This window comes from Bufo gargarizans, chromosome 3, assembly GCF_014858855.1.
Source record: "Bufo gargarizans isolate SCDJY-AF-19 chromosome 3, ASM1485885v1, whole genome shotgun sequence".
Taxonomy (NCBI): Eukaryota; Metazoa; Chordata; class Amphibia; order Anura; family Bufonidae; genus Bufo; species Bufo gargarizans.
In genome coordinates this window covers 491334292-491358530 of record NC_058082.1, presented here as the reverse complement: position 1 = coordinate 491358530, position 24239 = coordinate 491334292, and the positions used below count along the sequence as shown (strand labels likewise).

The 24239-nt window shown below is 44.4% G+C and overlaps 1 protein-coding gene across 2 annotated transcripts in view; it reads right to left on the bottom strand.

The window, feature by feature from the left end:
• The window catches only part of LOC122930432 (rap1 GTPase-activating protein 2-like), a 182345-nt gene that overhangs the window by 26922 nt on the left and 131184 nt on the right, over nucleotides 1–24239 (bottom strand). For both annotated transcript variants that reach the window (XM_044283839.1, XM_044283840.1), the window contains exons 14-15: nucleotides 15110–15196; nucleotides 14854–14988 (exon numbers count right to left, since the gene is read on the bottom strand). In XM_044283839.1, the coding sequence (XP_044139774.1) occupies nucleotides 14854–14988; nucleotides 15110–15196 (222 nt within the window). The remainder of the gene's footprint in view (nucleotides 1–14853; nucleotides 14989–15109; nucleotides 15197–24239) is intronic.

Here is a 24239-nt window from a genome sequence, read left to right as displayed (position 1 = left end):
CATCCAGACAGCAGATAAATGGGCCAGGTTTGCCAGTCCAAAGCTGCTGCAATTCTTAAACCATTCATAAAGCACAACATAGCACAAAACTCCCTTAGTCAGTCACATATAATACAATGCGATGTTATAGTAATAATGGTAAAAATAGGCTACATGGAGATAGGCATGCTGGGATCAGTCATCTATTGTTTGTTAGCCAAACAAAAAGTAGATATAAAAATAGCAGAAGTTTAACCCCTTGCTGATGTCGGGTCTTTAACCACCTCAGCTCCCCTAGCTTAAACACCCTTAATGACCAGACCACTTTTTACAATTCTGCACTACACTACTTTCACGGTTTATTGCTCGGTCATACAACTTACCACCCAAATGAATTTTACCTCCTTCTCTTCTCACTAATAGAGCTTTCATTTGGTGGTATTTCATTGCTGCTGACATTTTTACTTTTTTTGTTTTTAATCGAAATTTACCGAAATTTTTGCAAAAAAATGAAATGTTTAACTTTCAGTTGTAATTTAAAAAAAAAAAAAAAAAATTTCTATATACATTTTTCTCTAAATTTATTGTTCTACATGTCTTTGATAAAAAAAAAATGTTTGGGTAAAAAAAAAATGGTTTGGGTAAAAGTTATAGCGTTTATAAACTATGGTACAAAAATGTGAATTTCCGCTTTTTAACCACTTCAGCCCCGCTAGGTGAAACCCCCTTCATGACCAGGCCACTTTTTACACTTCGGCACTACACTACTTTCACCGTTTATTGCTCGGTCATGCAACTTACCACCCAAATGAATTTTACCTCCTTTTCTTCTCACTAATAGAGCTTTCATTGGGTGGTATTTCATTGCTGCTGGCATTTTTACTTTTTTTGTTATTAATCAAAATGTAACGATTTTTTTGCAAAAAAATGACATTTTTCACTTTCAGCTGAAAAATTTTGCAAAAAAAACGACATCCATATATAAATTTTTCGCCAAATTTATTGTTCTACATGTCTTTGATAAAAAAAAAATGTTTGGGCAAAAAAAAAATGGTTTGGGTAAAAGTTATAGCATTTACAAACTATGGTACAAAAATGTGAATTTCCACTTTTTGAAACAGCTCTGACTTTCTGAGCACCTGTCATGTTTCCTGAGGTTCTACAATGCCCAAACAGTAGAAAACCCCCACAAATGACCCCATTTCGGAAAGTAGACACCCTAAGGTATTCGCTGATGGGCATAGTGAGTTCATAGAACTTTTTATTTTTTGTCACAAGTTAGCGGAAAATGATGATGATTTTATTTTTTTTATTTTTTCTTACAAAGTCTCATATTCCACTAACTTGCGACAAAAAATAAAAAATTCTAGGAACTCACCATGCCCCTCACAGAATACCTTGGGGTGTCTTCTTTCCAAAATGGGGTCACTTGTGGGGTAGTTATACTGCCCTGGCAATTTAGGGGCCCAAATGTGTGAGAAGAACTTTGCAATCAAAATGTGTAGAAAATGCCCTGCAAAATCCGAAAGGTGCACTTTGGAATATGTGCCCCTTTGCCCACCTTGGCAGCAAAAAAGTGTGACACATCTGGTATCGCCGTACTCGGGAGAAGTTGGGGAATGTGTTTTGGGGTGTCATTTTACATATACCCATGCTGGGTGAGAAAAATATCTTGGTCAAATGCCAACTTTGTATAAAAAAATGGGAAAAGTTGTCTTTTGCCAAGATATTTCTCTCACCCAGCATGGGTATATGTAAAATGACACCCCAAAACACATTCCCCAACTTCTCCTGAGTACGGCGATACCAGATGTGTGACACTTTTATGCTGCCAAGGTGGGCAAAGGGGCACATATTCCAAAGTGCACCTTTCGGATTTTGCAGGGCATTTTCTACACATTTTGATTGCAAAGTTCTTCTCACACATTTGGGCCCCTAAATTGCCAGGGCAGTATAACTACGCCACAAGTGACCCCATTTTGGAAAGAAGACACCCCAAGGTATTCCGTGAGGGGCACGGCGAGTTCCTAGAATTTTTTATTTTTTGTCACAAGTTAGCGGAAAATGATGATTTTTCTTTTTTTTTCTTTTTTCCTTACAAAGTCTCATATTCCACTAACTTGCGACAAAAAATAAAAAATTCGAGGAACTCGCCATGCCCCTCACGGAATACCTTGGGGTGTCTTCTTTCCAAAATGGGGTCACTTGTGGCGTAGCTATACTGCCCTGGCAATTTAGGGGCCCATATGTGTGAGAAGTACTTTGCAATCAAAATCTGTAAAAAATTACCGGTGAAATCCGAAAGGTGCACTTTGGAATATGTGCCCCTTTGCCCACCTTGGCAGCATAAAAGTGTCACACATCTGGTATCGCCGTACTCAGGAGAAGTTGGGGAATGTGTTTTGGGGTGTCATTTTACATATACCCATGCTGGGTGAGAGAAATATCTTGGCAAAAGACAACTTTTCCCATTTTTTTATACAAAGTTGGCATTTGACCAAGATATTTTTCTCACCCAGCATGGGTATATGTAAAATGACACCCCAAAACACATTGCCCAACTTCTCCTGAGTACGGCGATACCAGATGTGTCACACTTTTTTGCTGCCAAGGTGGGCAAAGGGGCACATATTCCAAAGTGCACCTTTCGGATTTTGCAGGGCATTTTCTACACATTTTGATTGCAAAGTTCTTCTCACACATTTGGGCCCCTAAATTGCCAGGGCAGTATAACTACGCCACAAGTGACCCCATTTTGGAAAGAAGACACCCCAAGGTATTCCGTGAGGGGCATGGCGAGTTCCTAGAATTTTTTATTTTTTGTCGCAAGTTAGTGGAATATGAGACTTTGTAAGGAAAAAAGAAAAAAAAAGAAAAATCATCATTTTCCGCTAACTTGTGACAAAAAATAAAAATTCTAGGAACTCGCCGTGCCCCTCACGGAATACCTTGGGGTGTCTTCTTTCCAAAATGGGGTCACTTGTGGCGTAGTTATACTGCCCTGGCAATTTAGGGGCCCAAATGTGTAAGAAGTACCTTGCAATCAAAATGTGTAAAAAATGGCCTGCGAAATCCGAAAGGTGCCCCTTTGCCCACCTTGGCTGCAAAAAAGTGTCACACATGTGGTATCGCCGTACTCAGGAGAAGTTGGGTAATGTGTTTTGGGGGGTCATTTTACATATACCCATGCTGGGTGAGAGAAATATCTTGGCAAAAGACAACTTTTCCCATTTTTTTTATACAAAGTTGGCATTTGACCAAGATATTTTTCTCACCCAGCATGGGTATATGTAAAATGACACCCCAAAACACATTCCCCAACTTCTCCTGAGTACGGCGATACCACATGTGTGACACTTTTTTGCAGCCAAGGTGGGCAAAGGGGCCCAAATTCCTTTTAGGAGGGCATTTTTAGACATTTGGATCCCAGACTTCTTCTCACACTTTCGGGCCCCTAAAAAGCCAGGGCAGTATAAATACCCCACATGTGACCCCACTTTGGAAAGAAGACACCCCAAGGTATTCAATGAGGGGCATGGCGAGTTCCTAGAATTTTTTTTTTTTTTGCATAAGTTAGCGGATATTGATTTTTTTTGTTGTTTTTTTCTCACAAAGTCTCACTTTCCGCTAACTTAGGACAAAAATTTCAATCTTTCATGGACTCAATATGCCCCTCACGGAATACCTTGGGGTGTCTTCTTTCCGAAATGGGGTCACATGTGGGGTATTTATACTGCCCTGGCTTTTTAGGGGCCCTAAAGCGTGAGAAGAAGTCTGGAATATAAATGTCTAAAAATGTTTACGCATTTGGATTCCGTGAGGGGTATGGTGAGTTCATGTGAGATTTTATTTTTTGACACAAGTTAGTAGAATATGAGACTTTGTAAGAAAAAACAAAAACAAACAAAAAATTTCCGCTAACTTGTGCCAAAAAAAAATGTCTGAATGGAGCCTTACCAGGGGGGGGGGGGGGGGGGTGATCAATGACAGGGGGGTGATCAATGACAGGGGGGTGATCACCCATATAGACTCCCTGATCACCCCCCTGTCATTGATCACCCCCCCTGTAAGGCTCCATTCAGACATCCGCATGATTTTTTACGGATCCATGGATACATGGATCGGATCCACAAAACGCATGCGGACGTCTGAATGGAGCCTTACAGGGGGGTTATCAATGACAGGGGGTGATCAGGGTAATCAGGGTGATCACCCCCCTGTCACTGATCACCCCCCCGTCACTGATCACCCCCCCTGTAAGGCTCCATTCAGACATCCGCATGATTTTTTACGGATCCATGGATACATGGATCGGATCCACAAAACGCATGCGGACGTCTGAATGGAGCCTTACAGGGGGGTTATCAATGACAGGGGGTGATCAGGGTAATCGGGGTGATCACCCCCCTGTCACTGATCACCCCCCCTGTAAGGCTCCATTCAGACATCCGCATGATTTTTTACGGATCCATGGATACATGGATCGGATCCACAAAACGCATGCGGACGTCTGAATGGACCCTTACAGGGGGGTTATCAATGACAGGGGGTGATCAGAGTAATCGGGGTGATCACCCCCCTGTCACTGATCACCCCCCCTGTAAGGCTCCATTCAGACATCCGCATGATTTTTTACGGATCCATGGATACATGGATCGGATCCACAGAACGCATGCGGACGTCTGAATGGAGCCTTACAGGGGGGTTATCAATGACAGGGGGTGATCAGGGTGATCACCCCCCTGTCACTGATCACCCCCCCTGTAAGGCTCCATTCAGACATCCGCATGATTTTTTACGGATCCATGGATACATGGATCGGATCCACAAAACGCATGCGGACGTCTGAATGGAGCCTTACAGGGGGGTTATCAATGACAGGGGGTGATCAGGGTAATCGGGGTGATCACCCCCCTGTCACTGATCACCCCCCCTGTAAGGCTCCATTCAGACATCCGCATGATTTTTTACGGATCAATGGATACATGGATCGGATCCACAGAACGCATGCGGACGTCTGAATGGAGCCTTACAGGGGGGTTATCAATGACAGGGGGTGATCAGGGTAATCAGGGTGATCACCCCCCTGTCACTGATCACCCCCCCTGTAAGGCTCCATTCAGACATCCGCATGATTTTTTACGGATCCATGGATACATGGATCGGATCCACAGAACGCATGCGGACGTCTGAATGGAGCCTTACAGGGGGGTTATCAATGACAGGGGGTGATCAGGGTAATCAGGGTGATCACCCCCCTGTCACTGATCACCCCCCCTGTAAGGCTCCATTCAGACATCCGCATGATTTTTTACGGATCCATGGATCGGATCCACAGAACGCATGCGGACGTCTGAATGGAGCCTTACAGGGGGGTTATCAATGACAGGGGGTGATCAGGGAGTGTATATGGGTGATCACCCGCCTGTCATTGATCACCCTCCATTCAGACGTCCGCATGTGTTTTGCGGATCCGATCCATGTATCCATGGATCCGTAAAAATCATGCGGATGTCTGAATGGAGCCTTACAGGGGGGGTGATCAGTGACAGGGGGGTGATCAATGACAGGGGGTGATCAGGGAGTGTATATGGGTGATCACCCGCCTGTCATTGATCACCCCCCTGTAAGGCTCCATTCAGACGTCCGTATGCTTTTTGCGGATCCGATCCATGTATCCGTGGATCCGTAAAAATCATACGGACGTCTGAACGGAGCCTGACAGGGGGGTGATCAATGACAGGGCGGTGATCAATGACAGGGGGGTGATCAGGGAGTTTATATGGGGTGATCATGGGTTTATAAGGGGTTAATAAGTGACGGGGGGGGGTGTAGTGTAGTGTGGTGTTGGGTGCGACTGTACTGACCTACTTGAGTCCTCTGGTGGTCGATCCTAACAAAAGGGACCACCAGAGGACCAGGTAGGAGGTATATTAGACGCTGTTATGAAAACAGCGTCTAATATACCTGTTAGGGGTTAAAAAATTCGGATCTCCAGCCTGCCAGCGAACGATCGCCGCTGGCATGCTGGAGATCCACTCGCTTACCTTCCGTTCCTGTGAGCGCGCGCGCCTGTGTGCGCGCGTTCACAGGAAATCTCGGCTCTCGCGGGAGGACGCGTATATGCGTCCACCCAGAAGAGCAGGACCGCCGCCAGGACGCAATCCTGCGTACGGCGGTCCTGAGGTGGTTAAAGCAGCTCTGACTTTCTGAGCACCTGTCATGTTTCCTGAGGTTCTACAATGCCCAGACAGTAGAAAAAACCCACAAATGACCCCATTTCAGAAAGTAGACACCCTAAGGTATTTGCTGATGGGCATAGTGAGTTCATAGAAGTTTTTATTTTTTGTCACAAGTAAGCGGAAAATGATGATTTTTATTTTATTTTTTTCCTTACAAAGTCTCATATTCCACTAACTTGTGACAAAAAATAAAAACTTCCATGAACTCACTATGCCCATCATGAAATACCTTGGGTTGTCTTCTTTCCAAAATGGGGTCACTTGCGGGGTAGTTATACTGCCCTGGCATTTTAGGGGCCCTAATGTGTGAGAAGTAGTTTGAAATCAAAATGTGTAAAAAATGCCCTGTGAAATCCTAAAGGTACTCTTTGGAATGTGGGCCCCTTTGCCCACCTAGGCTGCAAAAAAATGTCACACATGTGGTATCGCTGTACTCAGGAGAAGTTGAGCAATGTGTTTTGGGGTGTCTTTTTACACATGCCCATGCTGGGTGAGATAAATATCTCTGTCAAATGACAACTTTGTATAAAAAAATGGGACAAATCGGAAAAGTTGTCTTTTAGAGAGATATTTCTCTCACCCAGCATGGGTATATGTAAAAAGACACCCCAAAGCACATTTCCCAACGTCTCCTGAGTACGGCGATACCACATGTGTGACACTTTTTTGCAGCCTAGGTGGGCAAAGAGGCCCACATTCCAAAAAGCACCTTTAGGATTTCACAGGGCATTTTTTACACATTTTGATTTCAAACTACTTCTCACGCTTTAGGTCCCCTAAAATGCCAGGGCAGTATAAATACCCCACAAGTGACCCCATTTGGGAAAGAAGACACCCCAAGGTATTCCATGGGGGCATGGCGAGTTCATAGAAGGTTTTTTTTTTGGCACAAGTTAGCAAATTTTTTTTATTTTTTTTCTCACAAAGTCTCCCTTTCCGCTAACTTGTGACAAAAAGTTCAATCTTTCATGGACTCAATATGCCCCTCAGCAAATACCTTGGGGTGTCTTCTTTCCGAAATGGGGTCACATGTGGGGTATTTATAGTGCCCTGGCATTTTAGGGGCCCTAAAGCGTGAGAAGAAGTCTGGAATATAAATGTCTAAAATATTTTACGCATTTGGATTCCGTGAGGGGTATAGTGAGTTCATGTGAGATTTTATTTTTTGTCACAAGTTAGTGGAATATGAGACTTTGTAAGAAAAAAAAAAAAAAAGATATCAATTTCCGCTAACTTGTGCCCAAAAAATGTCTGAATGGAGCCTTACAGGGGGGTGATCAATGACAGGGGGGTGATCAGGGAGTCTATACGGACGTCTGAATGGAGCTTTACAGGGGGTTGATCAATGACAGGGGGTGATCAATGACAGGGGGGTGATCAGGGAGTCTATATGGGGTGATCACCACCCTGTCATTGATCACCCCCCTGTAAGGCTCATTCAGACGTCCGTATGTGTTTTGCGGATCCGATCCATGGATCCGTAAAACACATACGGACGTCTGAATGGAGCCTTACAGGGGGGTGATCAATGACAGGGGGGTGATCAGGGAGTCTATATGGGGTGATCAGGGGTTAATAAGGGGTTAATAAGTGACGGGGGGGGGGGTGTAGTGTAGTGTGGTGCTTGGTGATACTTATTACAGAGCTGCCTGTGTCCTCTGGTGGTCGATCCAAGCAAAAAGGACCACCAGAGGACCAGGTAGCAGGTATATTAGATGCTGTTATCAAAACAGCGTCTAATATACCTGTTAGGGGTTAAAAAAAACGCATCTACAGCCTGCCAGCGAACGATCGCCGCTGGCAGGCTGTAGAGCCACTCGCTTACCTGCAGTTCCTGTGAACATCTCGCGAGATGACACGTAGATGCCCGACTGTGCCTGAGTGAGCCGCCTCCGCAACGCGATCCTGCGTTAGGCGGTCCGGAGGCGGTTAAAGATGGTGCTTGCTCCAATGGCAAAAGTCTGCGATTAGCGCTAATACCGTGGACATTTAACCTGTCAGATGCCTAAGGTGTCCAAATGGGCTTAAAGCTGGAAGCATGCGCTTCTGGGTAAGGAACCCCTCCCCCTGAGGAGATCGGGGAACGTGTTCATAAATAGTAATGAGACTGCGCCTGTACTAGGCTTCCAGGCTCATTATGTGTATGTGGCGAAACTAACCTCGCCACTGGGTTTTGGAGGGGCCTGTTTGCCAGCCTCTTGACTCAGGATTATGGCCCACATACTAACTTTGAAGGAGAAGACAGACCGGCCGCACAGCCTAAATCTGTGGAACTGTTTTGGGCAGGAAAGCCATGCTTGCGGTCGGCCAAATGTGACTTCTATGGAATTCAGGAACCCCTGCTCGGATCTGGGTGATTTTTGGATATGTTGTTCACCCAGATCAGAGGTATACATGGATGTATACATTTTGGGGATATGTGGGGTTTTGAGGTGTTTTCTGTGTTTTGGGAAAAATATGTGTTTTCTGCCTGTGAGTGATTAAGTTAGCCCATTATGTTTGGTAATTGTATCACAGGCAGAGCCCAATGTGTTTTGGTAATTGTATTTTGTTAATTGCGTCACAGACCATGCCATTGTGTTAGTTAATTGCGTCACAGACCATGCCATTGTGTTAATTGCATCAAAGACAATGCCATTGTGTTTGTTAATTGCGTCACATACAATGCCATTGTGTTTGTTGAATAGGGTTAGTTTTTGTGTTTAAACTGTAAAGCTGTAAAGGATTGGCTGCTATGTCATGTTCTCAGTTCCCAACCAGGTCCACGGGGGTGGTACCCTTGTTGGAAAATGTGTATATAAGTCAATGCTGGTGTGTTCAATAAAGAGTTCCTGTTTTACATTCAACATAGAGCCTCATCTCATGTGTATGGGGATTTCTATACGTGTATACTCCCCGGGCTATAACTCCTAGCTCTTGTAAGAGCTGTTCCTGGTTCCTGTGGTGGTATCAGTGTCGAGTGGAGTGCTTGGAGTCCTCGGGAAGCCCTAGGAGCATCCATCAATGCAGGTACCCGGTCGGGGTGCTCAGGAGATCCGTTACATTGGTGGCAAGCGGCGGGATCGTTCCCACAGCCAGAGGGACAGCTACAGGAGACACCATTCCATGGATTTACAAGTTGGGGGCAACACATGTCCCAGTACAGCGACCCTAAGAGCAACTGAATGGAAACAGCAGTGGAGTACGATGAAGGTGTCATGGATGACCGAGATGCAGTCTGCAAAGGCGACTAGTACCAGGCACTGGGTAATGTGGAGTATCTGCGGGATGAGAGACTCCCCACGGAAGACCAGCGGTTGCAGAAACGAGTAGCCCTGCGGATGCCCTTTCCTGGGAGAGCAGCCCCGGGAGGAATGGGTAAAGGAATTGGAACACCTAGCATGGCAGGAGCTGTGGCTGGAAGATGCCTACCAGGTGCTCTGGTGGTATGGGGCACAGTACCTACCCAGGACAGCTGAGCATGACAAGCCAGAGGGAGAGGAGTTTGATGGTCCTGGCTTGTTATGGGAGACTTTTTCAGAGCTGGAGTTTGGGAGCCCTACACAAGTCCGGTTCCGTGATCTCTTGGAATGGAGGGAGAGCAGGTATGACTGGGACGACACTCATGAGATTGAGCAGGACCTGGTCCACCTGGTGACCCGGGAGATGGAGCTGGAACAGGGTTATTAGCAGCTGTTCCACTCCAGTGAGGAGGCTCAGCAGGAGAGAAGAGTGACGGACCCAGAGCCAGACCTCTTCAGCTGGGAAGATATTGTGGAGGTTTACTGGGAAGAACCCCAGGGGGCCGGTGGAGATGTGATGGAGGTCTCTCCACCGGTCCTGCAGGGAATTGGGAGCCCAGTCTCCATTCCCCAGCGGAAGCCTGAGTTACAGGGGGCAGAGAAAGTCGGTCCTGTCCCCCAGCGGCAATGTGATTTATTGGGAATTGGTGGCCCAGTCTCCATTCCCCAGAGGCAGGCTGAGTTACAGGGGGCAGAGACAGTCGGTCCTGTCCCCCAGCGGCAGAGTGTCCAGCAGGGAATAGAGAGCCCAGTCTCCTTTCCCCAGCAGCAGGACACTGTATTGGGAGCGGAGACGGTCGATCGCCCTCCCCAGCGGCTGGAAGTATGTATGGGAGAGGAGCTCGCTACCCCATCTCCCCAGCGGCAGCTTAACACACCAGGGGGAGACAGTAAGCCCAACAACAGTGCAGATGGGACCGTGGTCTCTGCACTTACAGAACAGGGGGTAGGGACAGTCGGTCCTGTCCCCCAGCAACAGGGCTGTTTAGCCAAAGGGGAGACAGTCGGTTTCCCCCTCCAGCAGCAGAGCTGGGTATCCAAAGGGGAGACAGTCGGTCTCCCCCTCCAACAACCAGGCTCCAACCAGGCTTCTTCCGTAATAGCGCTGGCACCAAGGCAGAGTACCGCTGATCCCTGCCCACAAAGCAACCTCCACTCCAAGCCAGGGAGCAACACAGAGACCGGGAGTACCAGTTACCAACATAACCTTGGTGGACTCACTGGACAGAGACAGGCTACCAAACTCAACAGGTCCAGTATTTGGTTGGGGGTGGACTGCCAGACTAACTCAGATACCGACTGGCGTGAGGTCAGGTATCTGGTTAGTCTTCCCTGGGAGGGGGAGATGTGTGGCGAAACTAACCTCGCCACTGGGTTTTGGAGGGGCCTGTTTGCCAGCCTCTTGCCTCAGGATAATGGCCCATATACTAACTTTGAAGGAGAAGACAGACCAGCCGCACAGCCTAAATCTGTGGAACTGTTTTGGGCAGGAAAGCCATGCTTGCGGTCGGTCAAATGTGACTTCCATAGACCCAGATCAGAGCTATCCATGGATGTATACATTATGGGGATATGTGGGGTTTTGAGGTGTTTTCTGTGTTTTGGGAAAAATGTGTGTTTTCTGCCTGTGAGTGATTAAGTTAGCCCATTATGTTTGGTAATTGTATCACAGGCAGAGCCCAATGTGTTTTGGTAATTGTATTTTGTTAATTGCGTCACAGACCATGCCATTGTGTTAGTTAATTGCGTCAAAGACAATGCCATTGTGTTTGTTAATTGCTTCACTGACAATGCCATTGTGTTTGTTGAATAGGGTTAGTTTTTGTGTTTAAACCGTAAAGCTGTAAAGGATTGGCTGCTATGTCATGTTCTCAGTTCCCAACCAGGTCCACAGGGGTGGTACCCTTGTTGGGAAATGTGTATATAAGTCAATGCTGGTGTGTTCAATAAAGAGTTCCTGTTTTACATTCAACATAGAGCCTCGTCTCATGTGTATGGGGATTGCTATACGTGTATACTCCCCGGGCTATAACTCCTAGCTCTTGTAAGAGCTGTTCCTGGTTCCTGGGGTGGTATTGGTGTCGAGTGGAGTGCTTGGAGTCCTCGGGAAGCCCTAGAAGCATCCATCAACGGAGGTACCCGGTCGGGGAGCTCAGGAGATCCGTTGCAGTGTATATTACAGTTCAAGCCAGCAGGTGGCAACACTGTAATATAGTGATTTCTCTATAGAATAATGATATCAATTCCATTATTAGATACAAATTCTAATTGGGGACCTAACAAAATGTAAAATAAAAAAATATATAAAAAAATATTTTAAAAATATAAATATTCAAATCACCCCCCTTTCCTCAAAATCTAAATAAATTTAGAAAAATAACACAATGGACACTGCACGTGCAAAATGACAAAACTTATCCTATACAGTGAATGGCATTATGGGAAAAAATTCAAATGGCTGATTTGACATCTTTTTTAATCACTTTACTTCCCCCAAATTTTTTATAAAAAGTGATCAAAAAGTCCACCCAAAATGGAATTATCAAAAACTACAGATTGTCCCGCAAAAAATTAGCCCTCACATTTCTCCGTAGACAAATGTAACAACCCATAGTTATGTTACAAACCTCTTTTACCCCGCTACAATCTCCTAAGAGCATTTACCTTGTCATCCCGTGTAATATTACATTATATCCCCACAAATGTGCATTGAAAACCTTGTTAATTTTATATTCCTGTAATTTCCATGTTCACCAGCAGGTGGCAGCAATGTTCTGGCAAGGATTTAAGTTCAGTTTAGTGTTTCTAGGCTGGAATAGTTCATTCCAGTTTGGCTCTCCCCTCTGTGAGCAGAGTTGGTTGCTCCCACATCCTGCCTCATGGGTGGAGAAGGAAGTTAGAGTGAGTGTGCCAACCACCCCTGCTAGGGGAAGGCTGTGCGTGTAGGAGCTCCCAGATATAGGGAATCAAGCCAGGATCTTGTCTCGGCTGAGACTTTGATCCCCATCCCCAGCCTGAGCTCTGCAGCCTCAGCTTTGAAGAATCAAGCAGACAACTACAGTTCCAGGAAGAAGCCATACCCTGTTAAGACAACTGTGAGTAAAGTCCAGAGACTCAGTAGAAGCCATATTCCTGCTCAGCTAGTCAGTCCCCATACAGCAGAAGATAGAAAGCGCAGAAGCCAAGTTCCTGCCACAGTTTAGAGCTAACAAGCATACGTCCTTTCCTGCAAGCTCCAGTTACATGAGAGAGCAGAAGATAAATTCCTGCCAACCATTGCCAATACCTGCTGGGACCCAAAGACTAAAGCTGTATCTTGCTTGGATGAAGGTTACCATCAGTAAAGACAAGTTTGAACTTTACCAAGGGTCTGGATCTCAATTACTGCTCCAAATTCCTCTATTACTCCTACTAGCACTACACTCATTTTATTGCAAGTGAGCCAGGATCGAGGAGTCCAGCCGTACCCAGGTAGGAGAAACAGTTGACACCATTGCCACTATCATACAGAGACATTACACCACTCTGTCATTCCTAACCTGGTACGCGAGTTACAACACCTTAAGGGGCGCGGGTAACCGCACCACGGTCCTGCTCATTGCACATAACTATAACAAAGTTATAGGGGTCAGAATACAGTGATGACAAGAAAAAATATATTTTTTTCAAAAGCATTAAAACGCCAGAAAAACTATACAAGTGTGGTATCAATGTAATCGTACTAACCTGTAGAATGAAGAAAAATAGTCAGTTTTACTGTATAGTGAATGCCGTAAAAACAAAACCCCTAAACCTGTGACAGAATTGTGTTGTTTTTTTTCCAAATTCTATCCCATATGGATTTTTTTCCTGCTTCCCACTACATTGTATGCAATATAAAATGGTGGCATTAGAAAGTACAACTTGTGTGAACGGAAAAAAAACAAAAAAACTCATGGCTCCAGGAAGGCAGGGAGCGAAATATGAAAACACAAAAACGGAAAATCGCTGCAGCAGGAAGGGGTTAAAGTGGTTTGTCCAGTACATGTGAAGATATCTATACTTACCTGCTCCCCTGTGCTCCATTCTTGTCTCTGTGACTTCTGGGTTGTCCTCACTCTGGTCCCCTCCTGTCAACTTCCACACGGATGATGGCACATAACTGGCCTCAGGGTTGAGGTGCTACCAAGCAGCACATCACTGCAGGGTCACGTGCTGCTCGAGGACAGTCAATTGCATTGGCACACAAGATCCCTTTCACAAGGAAGTTGACAGGAGAAAAAGTCCACTGCAGACAGGCTAGGAGCCACGGAGCCACAGAGCCGTAGGGAACAGGAAGGTACAGATCTCTGTACAGGTACTGCTCGGTGTAGGTGGATTTGGCGGGGTTTGGAGGATTTGAAGAAATAATCCTGGACAATCCCTTCAAAACACACAACTTTATCTGTTTGTCCACAAACCCCAGATCCACAAAATACGGATACTGGCCGTGTGCATTCCACATTTTTCTACTAGATATCTTCTGGATAGGTCATCAATAGCAGATCGGCAGGGGTCCAACACCCAGGACCCCCCACCAATCAGCTGTTAGAAGAGGCTGGAGTGAGCTCTGTGGCCTCTTCCTAGGCTATGTGACATCACCGTACATCACATGGCCTAGTTGCAGCTCAGCTCTATTCAAGTCAATGGGGCTGAGCTGCAATATTGAGCACAGCTGCTATACAGTGTATGGTGCCAGGAGATGGCTGCGCTCACCTCACCAGAGCTTCGGGGAGTGTGGCAGTTCCCTGAAAGAGCTAATCGGTGGGGGAGCTGGGATTTGGACCCCCGCCGATGTAAGAATGATGACCTATCCTGAGGATAGGTCACCAGTACCAATTCCTGGATAACCCCTTTAACAAACTTTATATGAAAGGAATATATATATATATATATATATATATAAGGGGTTCTCCACTTTGAGCAGTATCTACTTGTTAGAAGGTTCCCTTGACAATAAGCTTATCACAAAGCGTCTTCTTGCTGGGACCCCGGCAATCAGCAGTAATGGGTTGGGTGATCTGGCAGTAAACATTCCCTACAGCGCCATCTCAGGGGAAATTAAGCATTACATGAAACACACACAAATGGGTTGTCTGTGTAATGTACGACAAAATAGGTCTTTTTAGAGCGAGAGACATCCTTTTTAACTGTTTGCCACTCTTGCTAAATGATGAGGATCCTGAACACAGAACTCCCCTCTATTGACTAAGAATTCCCCAGTTGAGTAGATGAAAAAAGTTTTTTCTTAAATAGACAACCCCTTTAAATGTGAGTTTTACGTAAACGGGGGTACAGTAGGTTATTCTAAATGGGTACGCCTCTTTACTCACTTTGAAGGACTCCAGGAAACCTCCATGAGCGCCATTCTCAAACTTGTCTTCTTCTGGACCTAAGCCAAGCATAGCCTGTGTATGCACATGAAGGTCATCATGAAGATTGTCCAAAAGAGCAGCTCTTGTCCGGTCCTAGGTGAAGCAAGATGTAGAAAAGGCAGATATATTTTATTCCTAAAAATAACTGTAAGGTGGATAAAACTACACATTAAGCACTCAAACCAACAGATGTATTTACATGGGGTTTACTTACCTCAAGCTTAGCAAACTTGTCAGACTTGCAGCAGGCATGCTCTCCATTAATAAGTTTAGTCAGTAAAAATTCACGAAACTCAGCATTCTGGAAAGATAGGAAAATCACAAAATCTGTATATTTGTTTCAATGCTGAATTTATTTTACTAGGAAACTCCTCTATATCATAAATTAAAAAAGACACCTACATATGTGAAAAATGGCTTATACGGGACACAAATGATTGAAATGCAGGAGTACAAAATTAAATATTCATAAGAAGAGATGAGCAAAGTTTTGAAAAATTCAATTCTGCAGTTCACCGAAGCTTGACCAAAAAATTGGATTCATTACGAATTCATTTGTCACGCATCGCTATAAATCAGGTATAAACAGGCCACTTGGCCTTAGCGTACAGCCACACGGAGCGACCATGTTGCGGACATGCTGCAGTGAAGAACTGTGTGGCCAATTATCCAATTTCATAACGAAGACCGCATTTCATTTTTAATGGCCAAGAGGCACCTTTAAACAGGGGCTGAACCCACTTCTCCAACCCTCGTGCTCTACTGCTCTACACGTGGGAGCCCTTCTTCTGCCATCTGCTTTTCCTCCTTTTCCACATCATTTAATATCGATGAGAATATGTCATCAGGAACCTCCAGCTCCAGGTATGTCTGTATCTTGCTGACTTTTCTAGGGTATGGAGACTTTGACGGATGATTTGGAAGAAGTAAAGCCAGGAAAACATGAGGATGGTCATTATTAAGACCTTGCCCCCCCTAAAGGGTGCAGACTGGATGGTATTGATTGGCATGCTGGCAGTGGAATAATAAAGGCTTCCATCTCATTGGTATTGAATTACATATATTAGTTTACAGCTAATGTAGGAATTAGTAAACATAGGAATAAATTAAGTCTCCCTGCACTCTCCCTGTCCAATATTCTTCTATTAAGGGCTCTTTCACACAAGCAAGTCCATTTAGGGAATGTGTGAGCGTGATTATCCGTTCTGGACTTGTAGGTGCGCACGGCATTATTGTGATTTATAATGCTATGTGCCTCTGCTTGACCTTACTTCTACAGAATTGTACTGACAGCTTTATGTCACTATGATCATGTAGAAGTAAGCAGAGACACATAGCATTATAAATCACGATAATGCCCTGCGCTCCTACAAGTCTAGAATGATGAATGGAGCGTGATTCCTGCAATGGACTCGCTCATGTGAAACAGCCTTTAAAAGGGTTGTCTGGATTCAGAGCTGAACCCAGACATAACCTATTCTTCACCCATTCAGCGCGTATTAGTGGAGCATCAGAGCATTTCATGCTCCAATGCTCCCCTGGCCCTGCGCTGCATCGTACAGGCCAAGAAAGCACTAAAGACCGCCCACTGGTGCTGATGACGTCACTGGGCTCACTACTAGTTGGAAGTCACCGCCTAGCATTTCCATACAGACCCAGTATGTCACCCGGTGGTGAAAAAAAAACAAAAACCTTGCCCTGCGCTACACAGCACAGGTGAGGGGAGAAGGCTGACACCCCATGGGTACTGTAATGGCTGCCATGAGTGCTTGTAATGATTGAAGTCCCAATATTAGCCAAACCAACAAAAATGAATAGAACATTACAACTTCACAGCTGGCAGCTTTCCACCTAGTATATATTTGTCATTTTTGATGTTTGTGACATTTCTATTTGACTATTCCCCGGCCAGTGAGAACTTACTTCCCGCTATCTGTTATATAAGCAAAGAAAAGTAACAACTTCTCTAAATGTAATGGTGTCACTTTTTTCACGCCTTTGCTTTTACCAGCCTGGGGGCCTGTATCACGGGTCAGAAACAGCAGTGCAGGTAAAATCCATGCCGTGCTGCCAGTTATACAGTATTATATTTACCTGTAAGGTACATTGCCCTTTAAAGCTGAGCCGGCTCAGTACACTACCCAGACATGACTTAGTTTTGTCCATTATAAAGATATATAAAAGTTGATCCTAAGAAATAATTTTGCAAGACAAACTCTTCCAGCAGGGCCCAGCGGTGAGGAGTCAGAAAGTGTGAGACATACTGAACACATTTGGTATTCAAATTTCCTTGCATCTCTTTCATCTGTATGAAACCAGCAGGGACGCACAGGGTTGGTATGTGGTACGCTGACGCGTTTACGACAGCTCAGGGAGAATCATGACTAATATTTTGACTGCCGAAAGCTGGCATTCAATTTTTTTCTCCCAATGATGGTCTGCTCCCTACTGAGTACACAGAAATTGGTTTAGAGGATAAATTGGTTAATTTTATTGAGCCGGCTGCTTGGTTCCCTGAGTCACTGTTAGGTGGCCGCGGGATGTCTATGGCAGGTGTCTCTGCTGGAAGAAATGACACGAGTCAATGCACTGGGAAGGAAAGGATATAACCCACCTCACTTGCTGTATAAACCACAAATGTACAGAATTTAGGTGCTGATTTCCATTCCTCGTGTGGTTTCACAGATTGTTATACTGAGGCTCAATGCAGTTTTATCACTATACTGATTGTAACGGACTCCAAACTGGAGAATGAAGCTGTTAGAAAATTCAAAAGGCGAATACAAAGACAGTCAAAGTTTTCTTCACCTTATGTATCCTGGTTTTGTCACTGTAGAATGACAAAAGGCTATTGCCACCAATTATCCTTAACTTTCCCTGTAATGGGCTGGAGATTACACACTGCTTGTGACACGCATGCTGCTGCTCATAGCACAGTCTGCAGCCACTCCTGTGCTTCAGGCCTCCTGCACACGACCATATCCATTTTTGCGGTCCAAAAACACGGATAATAGTAGTGGGCACCCCACATTTTCCCTTCCACAGATCCCTCGGTATGTTTCAAATGCCTATTCCGGTCCAACTGAGGGCATCAGTTTCAACTGTTCAACTAGGCATGTGGCGAAAACATCGCTGGGCCCGGCACATGCCTAGTGCTGAACAGTTGAGATTGATGCCCTCAGTTGGATCGGAAGAGCACAGGCAGTGTACGGCACTGCCTGCGCGAGATTTGTCTGTGATGCTAAAGGGAAAGGGTGGCCGGGATATCAGCTGCTAGTGACTTAGTGGGAATATAGTGTATGAGCAGAGGAGAGGCGTGCTTGGGCTCTGGAGGATGGCGGCCTGGACACTCAAGGGGGCGTTCCTGGGCTCCTATAAATTAAAATAACTCCTTTCCGGGCACCTTAATGACTCATTAGCATATGGATGAAAGTGGATTTTCTTAAGATATAAAGCGAGCTGCAAGGAAAAGAAAACACATATGGAAAGAAAGTATGAAGTGCTGTAAGGACATCCTTCTGGTATAATAGTGATTAGCCAGGTGACAGATTCCCTTTAATAATATCCTATTGCTACACTAAAATCTTAATCTTAATCAGTTTTATACCAAGGTCCCAATTGAAAAAACTTGGGGGACAATTACTAACTTATTTACACGTAAATAGGTCACACATTTTGTCACTTGCCATTTGTGTGACAAAATGTGCGACATTTCCCTCTTCAGAAAAGGGGGTGCACTGTGCCGCAGGCCCACCACATTTATCTTCCTTCACACCAGTTTTCTGGTGTAAAGAAAGACTTAAAGGGAACCTGTCTTTATAGTGTCCAGTTTTATAGTGTCCTAACTAAGGGCAACATAAATAAGTGACTCATTCTCTTAGCAAAATGCTGGGTCACTTTCTTTAATTGACCCAGTCAATCTGCCAACATCTTGTATTGAAAAGCTCCAGCTGATAATGATGAGTCATGAATATTCATGAGCTCCTGACTCTCCCCGCCCACCAGCTGCTGATTGGCAGTTATTCTTCATATGAATCAGCCGCAGGTGGGCAGGGGAGTGGCTATAGCTGTTGATTAAATATACGCGGGACTCAATAACATCACGCTGGACTCCAATCAGCTCATTAGCATGCAGCATGTGGCATCTTTGTGTGTATATTATGAGGTAACCATCTGTCACACCAGTAAGTGAATACATCTAAGGCAATTTTTAGTAGTTAATGATTGTATATAATTAGTTAGAATATAATCAAATATCCACATGACAGGTTCCCTTTAAATCTACGGCAGCTAGGAGGCTGCCGTAGAGGTAAGCGTGTGGCACGGCATGGCGAGAAAATGCACCAAATACACTGCCTGTCCAAAAACAAAAATCGCCCCCCAAAAATAAAACATTGCACACTCTAATATTTCATTGGACCGCCTTTAACTTTGATTACGGCACGCATTCGCTGTGGCATTGTTTCGATAAGCTTCTACAATGTCACAAGATTTATTTCCATCCAGTGTTGCATACATTTTTCACCAAGATCTTGCATTGATGTTGGTAGAGTCTGACTGCTGCGCAAAGCCTTCTCCAGCACATCCCAAAGATTCTCAATGGGGTTAAGGTCTGGACCTTGTGGTGGCCAATCCATGTGTGAAAATGATGTCTCATGCTCCCTGAACCACTCTTTCACAATTTGAGCCCCATGAATCCTGGCATTGATGGAATAACCTGGTCATTCAGTATATTCAGCCAACCTCATTCTTGGAGCACATACTGTTGCTGAATCTAGACCTGACCAACAGCAGTAACCCCAGATCAGAGCACTGCCCCCACAGGCTTGTACAGTAGGCACTAGGCATGATGGGTACATCACTTTATCTGCCTCTCTTCTTACCCTGATGCGCCCATCAGTCTGGAACAGGGTAAATCTGGACTCATCAGACCACATGACCTTCTTCCATTGCTCCAGAGTCCAATCTTTATGGTCCCTAGCAAATTGAAGCCTTTTTTTCTGGTTTGCCTCACTGATTAGTGGTTTTCTTACGGCTACACAGATGTTCAGTCCCAATCCCTTGAGTTCCCATCGCATTGTGTGGAAATGCTCTTACTTTCACTATTTAACATAGCCCTGAGTTCTACTGTTGTTTTTCTTCGATTTGATTTCACCAATCATTCGGGATTTTTTCCCGCCACATTTCTTCCTCGAATATGATTGGTTCCCACTATTCTTCCAGTTTTTAATAATGCATTGGACAGTTCTTAAAGGGATTCTGTCACCAGGTTTCACCCCCTCCAGATAAAAATATGGTTATGTTCAGGGAGCTTTAACCATTCCTAATGTGGTCTTATAAATGTAATCTGTAGGCTCATTTTGCTAAAAATACGCTATTACTAACCTGTCATTCATAAAAATAAGGTGCCCAAGGGGATGTAAATGGCTCCAAGCTGCCGCCCGCACCCGCTGCCGTTCGTGCCCAGCGCCGCCTCATAATCTTCTGTGACGCCTCCCGCTCTCCCTCCCTCCCCCCTCCTCCTGCTGTAAGATTGCTGTGACGCCTCCCGCTCTCCCTCCCTCCCTCCCCCTGCTGTAAGATTGCTGTGACGCCTCCCCCCTCCTCCTGCTGTAAGATTGCTGTGACGCCTCCCCCCTCCTCCTGCTGTAAGATTGCTGTGATGCCTCCCGCTCTCCCTCCCTCCCTCCCCCCTCCTCCTGCTGTAAGATTGCTGTGACGCCTCCCGCTCTCCCTCCCAATCTTACAGCAGGAGGAGGGGGGAGGTGTCACAGCAATCTTACAGCAGGAGGAGGGGGGAGGGAGGGAGAGCGGGAGGCGTCACAGAAGATTATGAGGTGGCGCTGGGCACGAACGGCGGCGGGTGCGGACGGCAGCTTGGAACCATTTACATCCCCTTGGGCACCTTATTTTTATGAATGACAGGTTAGTAATAGCGTATTTTTAGCAAAATGAGCCTACAGATTACATTTATAAGACCACATTAGGAATGGTTAAAGCTCCCTGAACATAACCATATTTTTATCTGGAGGGGGTGAAACCTGGTGACAGAATCCCTTTAACCCAATTTTAGTAGTTTCTGCAATCTCGTTAGATGTTTTCTCTGCTTGATGCATGCCAATGATTTGACCCTTCTCAAACAGACTAACATCTTTTCCACGACCACGAGATGTGTCTTTCGACATGGTTGTTTTAGAAATGAGAAGCAACTCATTGCACCAGTTGGGGTTAAATAACGTTGCCAGCTGAAAGATAATCGCCCAGGCAGTAATTATCCAATAGAAGGCTCATAACTATTTGCGTAGTTAATTCCAGGTGGCAACTTTTTTTTGGGACAGGCAGTGTATATTAGAGGTGTGCGCCTCTGCATAAATTTGGCGCATCCTCCAGCTGCACAGGGGGAATCAAGACTGGTGTACAATACACCAGTCTTGATAAATGTCCACCCTAGTGTTTAAAGCATAACTTTTAATACTATTTAAAGATAAAAATTATAGCCCCTAAAACACCTTAAAGAGAAGCTGTCACCTCTCCTGACATGTCTGTTTTAGTAACTATTTGCATTCCTCTTCTAGTAACAATTCTTATGACGGTCTGATGTGCCATTCCTTTCATATTCCTTCTAGAAGTTTTGAATAAATGACTAGCTGTTTGCAATGAAAGTCCATATGGGATAAAGGTCCAGATGGTTGTTACTAATTGGGGATGTCACTAACCAATCAGTGCTACCAGTGTCAAACTGTGTAGGGACACCCCCCCCCCAACTGGTAACACCCATCTGGACCTTCATTGCTAACTTCTGGCAATTCATTTATAACTTCCAGCATGAATGATAAAGGAATGGCACAATATAGACTCATATGAATAAATGCCCCAGAATTGTTATTACATGAGGAATGCAAATAGTTACACAAGTGGACATGTGAGGAGAGGTGACAGGTCCTCTTTAAATGGGCAAAAGCAACAGGTATGCAACCAATGCCAATAATAACAATGGTCAACCAGGTCCTGTCCGGATCCTGTTGAGCTGGTATGCTCAGAAATCAACAGAAAATAGCAACCTTGCACTCTGACTTATCCGTTGACATCTGTATATGGACCACCAAAGGTGCCTACATACCCTCAATAGCTGTCAGGTAGAGATGGGCGAATCGATTCTAAACTAGTCAGATTTGTTACGATATTTTTTTTAAAAACGGCTGCCAAACAAATCTGGAGTATTTTATGTTGTTTTGGATGAATCGCATAAAAACAGCGCCGTGTGCCATTTTGACTTTAAAATTGAGGAAAAAAAGAGGAGAGGAAGAAGATGAAGGATCACATGACACTGGGCAGGTCCTTCTGCTTAGAGCAGGGTTTGTCAACTCCGGTCCTCCGGACCCACCTACCTGTCAGGATTTGAGAATATCCCACAGAATGAATACCTGTGGTACATCCTGATACATGGACACTAATTATATCACCTGCTCAATACTAAGGACATCCTGAAAACATGACTGGTAGGTGGGTCCCGAAGACCAGAGTTGAGAAACCCTGGTTTAGAGGAAGAAACACTATTCTGATCCCAGCTAGGTTTGTGAAAAGGATGTGGTGTGGCAATGTCTGCCTGGCAATGCCAGTTTACTAGATACACTGTAAGGATACTGTAGGTAGATAATATTGAGATACAGTTGGGTGGATCTTATAGTTTTTTCAGGGAAAGCATAGCATAGACAGTGAGGGATTGGTTATTGTCCCAATTGTTTCACACAGCTTGCTGGCAAGTTCTGCATTAAAAAATCCTGCAAGGAGCTGACATTTTTCTGTATGAACAGCCAGCCAACCTTTTTTTTTCTTTTAAAAACGTTATTTTAGAGTTTATGGCCTTATAGCAATAGCATACATTATGCTGCAAATTACCCCCCCCCCTTTTTATTACTAAAAACTGTTTCTATTTAACATTTTTAATTTAGCATTTCATCACATTTCAGTGCATTATACCTGTCTTATTGAACACATTGTATATTACTGCAAGATAAGGGGTAGTTAAAGAAAATGCATTTTACTGCTATAGCGCAATTACTATGCCAGTGTTATTGAACGAGCTCTGTATTATTGCAAGATAATGGGTAGTTACAGCAAAAGCATTCTGGTGCAATAATGCAATTATTATATCATTGTTATTGAAAGCATTGTGTATTACTGCCAGATACTGTTCAGTGTTACAGCAAAAGCGTTTTACTGCAATAACACAATTATCATACATGTGTTATTGAACATATTGTATATTACTGCAAGATACCGTTCAGTGTTACAGCAAACACAGTTTACTGCAATAAAGCCATTATTATACACGTGTTACTGAACGCATTGTGGTACTGCAAGATCCCGGGTAGTTAAAACAAACGCATTTTAGTACAAAAACTGCTTTACTAACATAAATTGTCAATACCAGTGGGTATTGTGTTTGAAAGGGAGAAATATTAAATTGCACCAATGTCTTTAAGCTACAGAAAAAAACACTTACAATTTTAGTTTGTTTAGTTATCTGTGTATCAAACCCGTATTTTTTCATTTATAGGCTTCATAATAAATAGTCTAGTAAACGCATGAGTGGCAAACAAAAGACCCATGCCTCATTATCCGAGATTTAGAATGTGGGTAGTAATGCAAAGAGCAGTAACAGCACCAACCATCTGGCCAGTAGTAGACCACAGTTCTCCATGGCTTTTTTTTTTCTTCACTGCATTTTGGTCCCTGCATGTAAACTTCCAGTATGGTGGGGGAGATTTCATGTGCTCTGCTGCAGAGGTAATGTGTCCCCCAAGCAAAGACATTGGTGTAGAAATGGGGCTAAAACTGAGTATCGAGTGCAGGTAAGTATTCCTCCCATGACAGGTCCTGCTGGTTGGTTCATAGATAAAATCGTGGTAGACAAATTGTTGATACAGATCTTCTAAGCTGAATATTCATATACTGTGCTATACTAGTATAAATATATTGATATATACTGTATATATATTTATTTTTAATTAGGTCTCAACACATTTATGGTGCAATTAATCACAAATTTCAATATATCAAGAATATCAATACGGTATTATTACTAGTGTTGAGCAAAGCGAAGCATTTGAACCAGAATTCGGTCCGAAGTTTAGGAAAACTTCGATTCACAAAAAAAGTCAAATTTTCTTGCGTTTCGTGGTAATGAATTAGTTTTTCCTAAAATGTTAAAGTAGTTAAAGTAAGTTAAAGGTAAAGTAAGAAGCCCAGGAACGCGAGATTGCCAACCAATCCGCAGGTAGCCATCCCCTATGATGTCACAGCCCTATTAAAGCATCATCCTGCTCTGTCTCCGCCATTGT